The 10529-nt window shown below is 44.5% G+C and overlaps 1 protein-coding gene across 1 annotated transcript; it reads left to right on the forward strand.

Annotated features, from left to right (window-relative positions):
- Positions 1–4376: 4376 nt before the first annotated feature.
- LOC310812288 (cortexin-3-like) lies at positions 4377–4610 on the forward strand (the record flags this gene model as incomplete). Its single annotated transcript, XM_083680768.1, has 1 exon — positions 4377–4610. One exon carries the CDS (start codon positions 4377–4379, stop codon positions 4608–4610), a length of 234 nt encoding a protein of 77 aa, XP_083536894.1.
- Positions 4611–10529: the final 5919 nt, after the last annotated feature.

Here is a 10529-nt window from a genome sequence, read left to right on the forward strand (position 1 = left end):
TGTTATTGTCTTATTGCGATATCATAGCCTCCTCCACATGTACGATGTCAGGAAGCTAATAATGTGCAGTAGATGTTGTGGTCAGCGTTCTCATGGTCTGTGCTCTCTGTCATGGGACTAGAGGAATGTTCTAGAGGAATGTTCTAGAGGAATGTTCTAGAGGAACGCTCCAGAGGAATGTTCTAGAGGAATGAGGAATGCTCTAGATGAAAGGTCTAGAGGGATGTTCTAGAGGAACGCTCCAGAGGAATGTTCTAGAGAAATGAGGAATGTTCTAGAGGAATGTTCTAGATTAATGTTCTAGAGGAATGTTCTAGAGGAATACTCTCTGGTCCATGTCCAGGCAGAAGAGCTATAATTGATCCACTGAATAATGTAGGATGTTTTTGGAGGCATCGTACATTTTCGATCCAACTGACAATGCTTGTACTTGTAGCCTCAAACGAAGTGTTAACTCTTAAGTCTTCTAACTCATTTTCAATTCTGCTTGTTTGTGTGAATTCATACCGAGAATGAAACACATTTTACAACAATAATGGGAATACATTAATGGGAGTACATTAAAAGGCGCAAAATTGAGTTTGATTCCATTCCATATTCCGTTCCATGCATCACAAGGTGCTAACCGCTAACTTAAAGCATTTTTAACCAAAAACCAATGCAATTCATTGTACCCTAAATTAGCATGTTTGAAATGTCATACCCAAATCCTCTGTAAAGGCTCAACAACTTCATTTAAAGGACTTGGGAGATGATTCAAGCACCACATTTTGTAACAAAGGATTATCAATATAAAATGAAATATGCCTGCTTACGTACCACAAGAGCAGACAGTAGCAGTTCGACCTTCATATTTCATAACTGGTGTGTACCTAGAACTAGGTACATTTAGTCAGGCATCTTGCCTACATTTACATTTACATTTATGGCATTTAGCAGACATCTTTATCCAAAGCGACTTACAGCAAATACATTTGTTTAAGTAAGTGAATCATCTATCCATCAGTCATCATATGATTAAGACACCAGTTGCGGTTATAGGATTACACATATACTAAAATTGAATCTATACGGAGAAGATTAGCGTGGCCCCTGTGAAAGGATGACACGCAAATTTGTGAAGCGCTCCATCTTTTGTGGTCCTCTGTGGCTCAGTTGGTAGAGCATGGCGCTAACAATGCTTAGGTTGTGGGTTTGATTCCTGCTGGGACCATATATACTGAAATGTCTGCACTCACTGCAATATATACTATTATTATTAGTTAGATTTTTCAAAAGATGAATTGTCTAATGGAAAGTAAAGTAGTGACAACCAGATGTTACTTATGATCTCTGTCGCTGTATCACAACAGATATGAGTCATCGCTATCAAGTCAGTAACGTTTCTTTTTCCAGCTTTGACAGTAAAATGACCAGAAATACAAAACCCCCGTGATTTAATATTTTCGATGTATCTCCATGGCAATACCTCTTACATAATCAGCCACTGCTCAAACAACACGCTCACAGCAACAGCTCTGTAGTTACTCTCTGTAGTCTTTCTCAGAGAGCTCTGGAGTCTCTCTCTGTAGTCTCTCTCAGAGAGCTCTGGAGTCTCTCTCTGTAGTCTCTCTCAGAGAGCTCTGGAGTCTCTCTCTGTAGTCTCTCTCAGAGAGCTCTGGAGTCTCTCTCTGTAGTCTTTCTCTGTAGTCTCTCTCAGAGAGCTCTGGAGTCTCTCTCTGTAGTCTCTCTCAGAGAGCTCTGTAGTTACTCTCTGGAGTCTCTCTCAGAGAGCTCTGGAGTCTCTCTCTGGAGTCTCTCTCAGAGAGCTCTGTAGTTACTCTCTGTAGTCTCTCTCAGAGAGCTCTGGAGTCTCTCTCTGTAGTCTTTCTCAGAGAGCTCTGTAGTCTCTCTCTGTAGTCTCTCTCAGAGAGCTCTGGAGTCTCTCTCTGGAGTCTCTCTCAGAGAGCTCTGGAGTCTCTCTCAGAGAGCTCTGGAGTCTCTCTCTGTAGTCTCTCTCAGAGAGCTCTGGAGTCTCTCTCTGGAGTCTCTCTCTGTAGTTTCTCTCAGAGAGCTCTGGAGTCTCTCTCTGTAGTCTCTCTCTGTAGTCTCTCTCAGAGAGCTGGAGTCTCTCTCTGTAGTCTCTCTCAGAGAGCTCTGGAGTCTCTCTCTGTAGTCTCTCTCTGTAGTCTCTCTCAGAGAGCTCTGGAGTCTCTCTCTGTAGTCTCTCTCTGTAGTCTCTCTCAGAGAGCTCTGGAGTCTCTCTCTGTAGTCTCTCTCAGAGAGCTCTGGAGTCTCTCTCATCCCTCCCACTTAGTCTTCACCTTGTGGTTTTTACGATAAAAGAAATGACTAACACTGCACCCTTCCTCCGATATCTACCTCCACCAGCCTCCCCTGATCCTCAGTGACACAGGCAGCAAAGAGTTGTCGGTCTCTGCAGGTGGGCCTGACCGGAGAGGAAGGCAGCTTCTGGTTTTTATTCTGTGAGTGGACTAATGAGCTTCCACCAACGCAGAACCCCTCACACACAGCAGGGCGAGTCTGAGGTGGTACAGAGAGGGGGGAAGCTTCTTACCGAGAGAAGGAAAGGATTTTTCAATCAATGGAATGGGGCCATCTGAGGGCAACACTCGAAAAGTACCGAAGGAAGGACCTGGCAGGGACGGCTTGAGGAAAAAGTTTGATGATTTTCTAAAAAGAAAAGTCAGCGAGACTTTCTGTTCCTGTCAGTTAGAGGTGAAAACCCAATGCGATGTCAGAGAGGGAAAATGAGGTGAGGAGAAGAGGACATGTCTTCGATAGACTGAGCAGCACATCTCAGACCACTCCTGCGTCTCTTGAAAGAGGATGCCAGGTACAGTAGCTACCAGCAGTGCTTTCTTCAGGCGCATCAAAGACAACGATCAGATGAATCCCCCCAAATATACGCCTCAGTGAAACAGACGTCAAGATGTTTCAAACAGCAGCCCCACAATTCGACTTGCTCCGACCAAGCCTCGAACTTGCAAACTTGCCAACACACGTGACACGTCTCTTCAAACACCAAATATTTGACAGCGTGGGTGGTGGTGGTATTTGAACTTGAGAAGTGAGTTTACCATCTCAACTCGGTTACACTTGTTTAAATAGAATCATGGCACAACTTGTTTTGTTCAAAGTGTGACGCATCCTATTGGTTAGGGCAGCATCACCTCATAACTATTGTTTCTTACCTCTGAATCTTCTTTAAATATGTGTGTGTGTGTCTATATACACTCATGGAACAGTTTATTAGGAACACTATATAATACTAATACTGGGTAGGGCCTCCCTTTGCTCTTTATTAGGAACACTATACTAATACTGGGTAGGGCCTCCCTTTGCTCTCAAAACAGCCTCAATTCTTCGTGGCATTGATTCCACAAGATGTTGGAAACATTCCTTTGAGATTCTGGTCCATGATGACATGATTGCATCACGCAATTCCTGCAGATTTTTCAGGTGCACTTTCAAGCTGTGAATCTCGTTCTACCACATCCCAAAGGTGTTCTATTGGATCCCGAAGGTGTTCCCAAAAGTGATCCCATTGGATTCAGATCCGATGACTGGGAAGGCCACTGAAGATCACTGAACTCATTGTCATGTTCATGAAACCAGTTTGAGACGACTTTTGCTTTGTGACATGGTGCATTATCATGCTGGAAGTAGCCATTAGCAGATGGGTCAATTGTGGCCATGAAGGGATGCACATCAATACTCAAATAGGCTGTGGCATTCAAGCGATGATTGATTGGTATTAACGGCCCCAAGTGTGCCAAGAAAACATTCCCTGCACCATTCCACCACCTCCACCATGAGAAGGAGTACAGATGTTCCTAATAAAGTGCACAGTGAGTGTATATATTATTTACAGGACTGCATTGAAGACTACATTGGAGTATCACATAGAGTTCAGCCTCCTGGCCCATATATTTGGCCTGAAGTTGTGGGCCTTATGCTGTATTTAATTATTCAAAGCTTTGAGAGGTTGAATGTTTAAAATGGACCTGCATTGTACTACCAGAGTTTTAGTATTACTATCTCTACTGCTGCTACCAGAGGTTTAATACTACTGTCTCTACTGTACTACCAGAGGTTTAATACTACAGTCTCTACTGTACTACCAGAGGTTTAATACTACTGTCTCTACTGTACTACTAGAGGTTTAATACTACTGTCTCTACTGTACTACCAGCCAAGTTTAGGCTCCTCCGAGCATATTGACTAGGAGAGTAAGTTCAAGCACAATAACCCTTGTTTGTTTTCCTCAGATGACACCAGGCCACACCAAGATGCCCTACTAAACCCCTGACCCGGGTATGACGGTGAGGGTGCAGAAGCAAGGACCAAGTGACCATTGAGCTGACCAGCCCAAGATGGCTGATGATTTCCTGAGCGGCACCCTGTCCGCCTCTGAATCGGACCTGTCCCTGTCCTTCCTGACCCTGGAGCAGAAGGCAGCCTTCGTCTTCGTCCTCATCCTCTTCATCTTCCTCGGCCTGCTGATTGTGCGCTGCTTCCGTATTCTGCTGGACCCGTACCGTAGCATGCCGTCCTCAACCTGGACTGACTACATGGACAAGGACAGCTTTGACTACCGGATCGCCTGAGAGAGAGAGAGGCTGGAGTGAGAGAGAGAGAGAGATGATAGAGAGAGAGAGAGAGAGAGAGAGAGAGAGAGAGAGGCTGGAGTGAGAGAGAGAGAGAGATGATAGAGAGAGAGAGAGAGAGAGAGAGAGATGATAGAGAGAGAGAGAGAGAGAGAGAGAGAGGCTGGAGTGAGAGAGAGAGAGAGAGAGAGAGAGAGAGAGAGAGAGAGATGATAGAGAGAGAGAGAGAGAGAGAGAGAGAGAGAGAGAGACAGAGAGAGAGAGAGAGAGAGAGGCTGGAGTGAGAGAGAGAGAGAGAGAGATGATAGAGAGAGAGAGAGAGAGAGACAGAGAGATGATAGAGAGAGAGAGAGAGAGAGACAGAGAGAGAGAGACAGAGAGAGAGAGAGAGAGAGAGGCTGGAGTGAGAGAGACAAAGAGAGAGAGAGAGAGAGACAGAGTGAGAAAGAGAGAGATAGACTACATGGAGAAGGACAGCTTTGATTACCGAATTGCCTGAGAGAGAGAGAGAGAGAAATAGAGACAGACAGAGAGAGAGAGACAGAGAGAGAGACAGAGAGAGACAGAGAGAGAGAGGGGCTGGAGTGAGAGAGAGAGAGAGAGACAGAGAGAGAGAGATAGACTACATGAACAAGGACAGCTTTGACTACCGGATCGCCTGAGAGAGAGAGAGAGAGAGAGCATAGCCTGGGGGATGGTGCCCTGAGGCTAGGCTGAAGGCAGCAGGATCTCCTCCAAGGTTCTTCACCTCTGCCTCCAGATGGATCACAGTGTGGCCTGTAGAATCCTTCATCTGTTTTGAAACGCTACATCGCCAGAGGGGTCCTACACTGAGGTTATTAGCTGAGTCGTCTCGCTTAGCCAGAAATCACATTGTTCCCACGCCTCCTTTGGAGATCTGGAGAATGTTGGATCAGCTGATCTGGCTTGGTTTGAACTGGATGGAGCGATGGGAGAATGTGCTCACAGTTTAATTGGATGTTACATTCTAAGAACCCTTCCCCCTCCCCCACACGTCGTAGAATGGTCGCTTGTTGTTACGTGCGTCGTCTTTTCCGACCGGGTACGACTATTTTGCAGAGAGTTGCTGCCTACGCTCGCTAGGAACACTGAAGAAAATGGAAGAAAACCTGAGGGGAAAAAAAGGGAATTCTGTGTTTTTGGAGCTCCGTCCAGCTCATATGAAACAGGTTCCCACCCTTTGAAACAGGTTCCCACCTCTTTGAAACAGGTTCCCACCCCTTTGAAACAGGTTCCCACCCTTTGAAACAGGTTCCCACTCCTTTGAAACAGGTTCCCACCCTTTTTTCCCCAGGAAAGCCTGGTCTCAATGAGGTTTTGAGCTGAGGGACAGGCTAACCAGTTGAAGGAGGGTGGGAGCCTGTCCTCTCCTACAGCTTGATCACAGCCCCTACTAAACGTGACCAGGTATCCTGCTAAGGCCACCGTTTGTAAACTTGTACATTTTGTACACTTTTGAGATTTGTGTTTTAAAATGTTGGTTTTGGTGAAGGGGTAGTCAGTGGCCTAGATTTCAAGTTACCTCTACCCAGTTAGTCAAACACAAACACACACACACACACACACACACACACACACACACACACACACACACACACACACACACACACACACACACACACACACACACACACACACACAAATAGTCATATTCCATCACACAAACACACCTACCTGTACACAGACTGAAACCACTCTCACCCATCTACAGGCATGGCATAGAGCAGCGGTTAAGCAGCCATTTTTGAAGGAATCGTTTACTTTTTGATACAATCACTGAGGAAGATTTATGTACCCAGAACAGATTTACATATGGACCCACCACAGATTTATCCCTCAGGGAGCGTAGAGGCCATTTTTCAAAATGTCCTCCTCCGACACCACCGTTTTACGAACCTTTCATTTTCAGAGGCTGTATTTCATGACGATAACGAGAGCAGCGTTTCCCTCTCTGTGAAGTGTGAGAGGCAGGGCTGTTATCTCCCCGGGCTGTAATTAGCCTGCAATTTCCCTTTTTTCTTTTTTTCAGGGAAGAACATTAAAATGTAGCCGCTGATATGCTAAGGCTCATTACTCTGCCCGTCACTGACAGAGCGATGACAAGCCTAAGGAAAGAGATGTCCCTCCTCTCTCCTGCGGTGCCGGTGATGCCACACGGACGCAGAAGAAGACTTTTGTGTTCCCGGCTTCCCAGGGATTCGCCATCATAATGATCTGCCTGACAGCACAGAGCACCATGCCTGAGAAAAGGCTAAAACTCTGTCTAGCAGAGACACACTGACAGAACTGCGCCACAGGCAGTGAACTGTTCCTCCACAGCACACAGATGCTGAAGCACAGACGCACAGAACCAGTCGTTTACGACCAGGGGAGGCTGGTGGAGGTAGAAATCTGAGGACGGTGTGTGTTTCATACCATTCCTCAATCCGTGCCATGTGTGACAATGAGCCCATCCTCCGATTTCTACCTCCACCAGCCTCCCCTGTTTGCTACTTACTGTCCGGTGCTCAGTGCTTTTCTGAGGCAGTAGGTACAAGTACGATGGAGTAAGACACTGAAATACTGATACCACCATGTAGCAGCATTTAATTACTGTTACCACCCCGGCCCAGGTCTGATACCCCGGCCCGGGTCTGATACCCCGGCCCGGGTCTGATACCCCGGCCCAGGTCTGGGGGAGGTGAGGCACGTAGACATAGGACACACGCAGACCGTTACAAGGGAGTACGAACAGTGAAAAACAATGACAAGGTGACCAGGTGACCAGGTGAACAGGAGACCAGGTGAACAGGAGATCAGGTGAACAGGAGACCAGGTGACCAGGTGAACAGGAGACCAGGTGAACAGGTGAACAGGAGACCAGGTGAACAGGTGAACAGGTGAACAGGAGACCAGGTGAACAGGAGACCAGGTGAACAGGAGACCAGGTGAACAGGAGACCAGGTGACCAGGTGAACAGGTGAACAGGTGACCAGGTGAACAGGTGAACAGGTGAACAGGGTAATGAGCATTTATTGTACCAAGACTAAGGAGAGAAGGGGGGGAACTGTGCCCAAAGAAAGAACCAAAAATAAAGTAGTCCCTTAACTAAGACAGGTAAAGGGACGGAAACCCACAACAAAACACAGGACGAAACCAAAACATACCTAACAGTTACTGTAACGCCGAAACCACCACAGTACTTAACCACTGAGACACTGGTCTTAGCTAGGGACACACCACCACCATAACGCTCGGCTGCAGAGAAACGTTTAGTATAAAACATGCATCGATGTCAGAGGGAGATCTGTTAGAAAATGTGAGTTCTGTGCATAAAGTTAGGATTTTGGCCCGGTGCGAGCCTGGGGAGCTATCCTGCTAAGAGTGTTGAAGACAGCTCCACTGTGTGGCCACGGGGGAACTGCAGAAGTTTGGTGCCACAAAGCCCCAGCTGTGACTGGGATCGTATCATTTTTTCCATGTGGAAGTTGTGTGTGTATAGTCTTAGAGACAGATCCGTGGGCACAGGGATGGGGGGTGACTTAGCTTAAACGGTAGCTGGCTTTAGCAGCAGGCTATATGATGACTCACACCGTGGATTTGAAGACATTTCTACTTGTAAAATAGCCTCCATTCATTTAAAAAAAATAATAATAATTCTTTCTCTGCTTTTAATCCCTTCGGTGCTGATATCTGCCACTCTAAATACAGTGGCTTCAGAAAGTATTCAGACCCCTTCACTTTTTCCACATTTTGTTATAGACTCAATTTAAAATGGATTAAACTGATTTTTTTTTTGCCATCAATCCACACACAATACCTCATAATGACAAAGCGAAAACACATTTTTAGAAATGTTTGCAGATTTGAAATACAGAAATACCTCATGTACACAAGTATTCAGACCCTTTACTATGACACTTAAAATTTGCTCAAATGCAAAAATGTCTTCAACAAGTCACTCACTGCCCACACACTTGTAGTGTTGTTGACCATTGGGTGGCCCCCATAAACAGGACAGTGCAGAAACCTTTCACATGTTTTATTACTCTATGTTGTGGCAATGAATTCTAGCTTGGGTAACTTATAACATAACATTCTAAGATAACATAACATAACATAACATTCTAAGATAACATAACATAACATAACATAACATTCTAAGATAACATGACATGACATATAACTTTTGTGAGAGTGTATATTGTATTTGCAATGTTAGTTGTATTTCCTTTGTGACACTGTTCCATATAATTCATAATTCTTGATGCAAATGTTTTGACCCACATTCGGAGAGTGGTTAAGGTACTGTACTTCAGGTTCAAGTTCTTTCTGTTCTGTGCAGAGTTACAAAATGCAGAGGCTGGTGGAGGTAGAAATCGGAGGACGGGCTCATTGTAATGCATGGAACGGAATGAGGAACGGTATCAACGACCTGTGTTTGTGTTTGATACCGTTCCATGCATTACAACGAGCCCGTCCTCCGATTTCTACCTCCACCAGCCTCCCCCTGGTATATACATATTGTCTCTATGTTTTAGTCTAAAGTTAACCAGTAAACTCCTGTTAGTATAAATCTGCTGTTTATGTACGATGGTCCCGCCTATATTGTTTAATCTGCAATCTCTTTTACAAAAGTTGTTCTTGTTTTGTACAGAAATAAAGTTTCCTCGTGAATCAAACATGACTTTTTCTGTTGTTGTTGTTTTCTGTTGCTCACAGCATGTTGGGTCGTGACGGAGTTCAGCACGCCACAGACGCCAGCTGAATGTGAGAGAGAAACTTGCCTCACCCTTTTCAAACGGATTAAAAACCATCTGTTATATGACAGAACAATGCTGACCGTTTTGGGCTCCATCTTTACCTTTATCCGCTACCATAACAAGACTCTACATCTCTATGTGTGAAATGATTTAATCTTAATGTACCAACAATTAAGTGATAAATAAACAAGAGGAACACAATTATTTTTAATCTAATCCTTTTCATTCTGTGATGTACTCCCTTTGGGACACAGTGTACATGCGGACTAAGAGCCATCAACGGAATTAAGACTAACTTTTCACAGTTTAATTAATTAAGAAGATTTAGACATTAAGAAGATTAAGAAGATTTAGACATGACGGTGAAATTAAGAAAACAATTATGTTGTTCACAGATTCAGAAAACTAACATTGAATAGAGGTCCTGGGAGTGCTATACTCTGATCAGAGTGAGGACACAGGTCTGATGATAGGATGTATGTTAACCTCTTAAGCTTTACACCGACATTTGACTAATTTCCACCAAAAACCAGACCCAAACAAAACTGCTTATAACATTAGAAATGTAATGATCGGATGCAGAAGCAGGATGGCATTTCATAGTTAACACCTTGAAGTGTTGTGTGGATATGCTCAGATCATAGTTCAGAATAACATACTACACATGACAAGGAGATAAAGTAAACAATAATCAAATTAATAATCAAATTAAAACAGAATCGTCTGTCTTAGGAACACATTTGAAGGACCTCTGTCCCCAGCTTGGCTGTCATGGTATTCTTTGATTGTGATGCAATCACTCCAGCAGCTTGTTATTACTGCACGCCTGTGCCGTTTGGCTTTGTGACCTCATAACGATGACAGGTTATGTTTGAGGGATCTGATTGCAGAACTCCCAGACAACCTTTGTTCAGAAGAGTGATTTTAATTTCCCATTTCCCATCACCCCTCCTCTCCTCCCTGCCTTAAAACTGGTGAATCATCACAGTAAATAAAGAATGCATGAGGTTAGTCCAAAAGAAGCAGGGGCAAAGTGTTACAGCATCCAGGAATAACTTGGCTTTCAGTGGCATACAAAACCTTACGGGATATTGTTGTACTGTAACCCACATTTGGCTACAAGGACAAAGAAACAGAATAAAACTATTTTATCAAC

The sequence above is a fragment of the Argentina silus genome (genome assembly GCF_951799395.1).
Source record: "Argentina silus genome assembly, chromosome: 11".
NCBI classification, from domain to species: domain Eukaryota; kingdom Metazoa; phylum Chordata; class Actinopteri; order Argentiniformes; family Argentinidae; genus Argentina; species Argentina silus.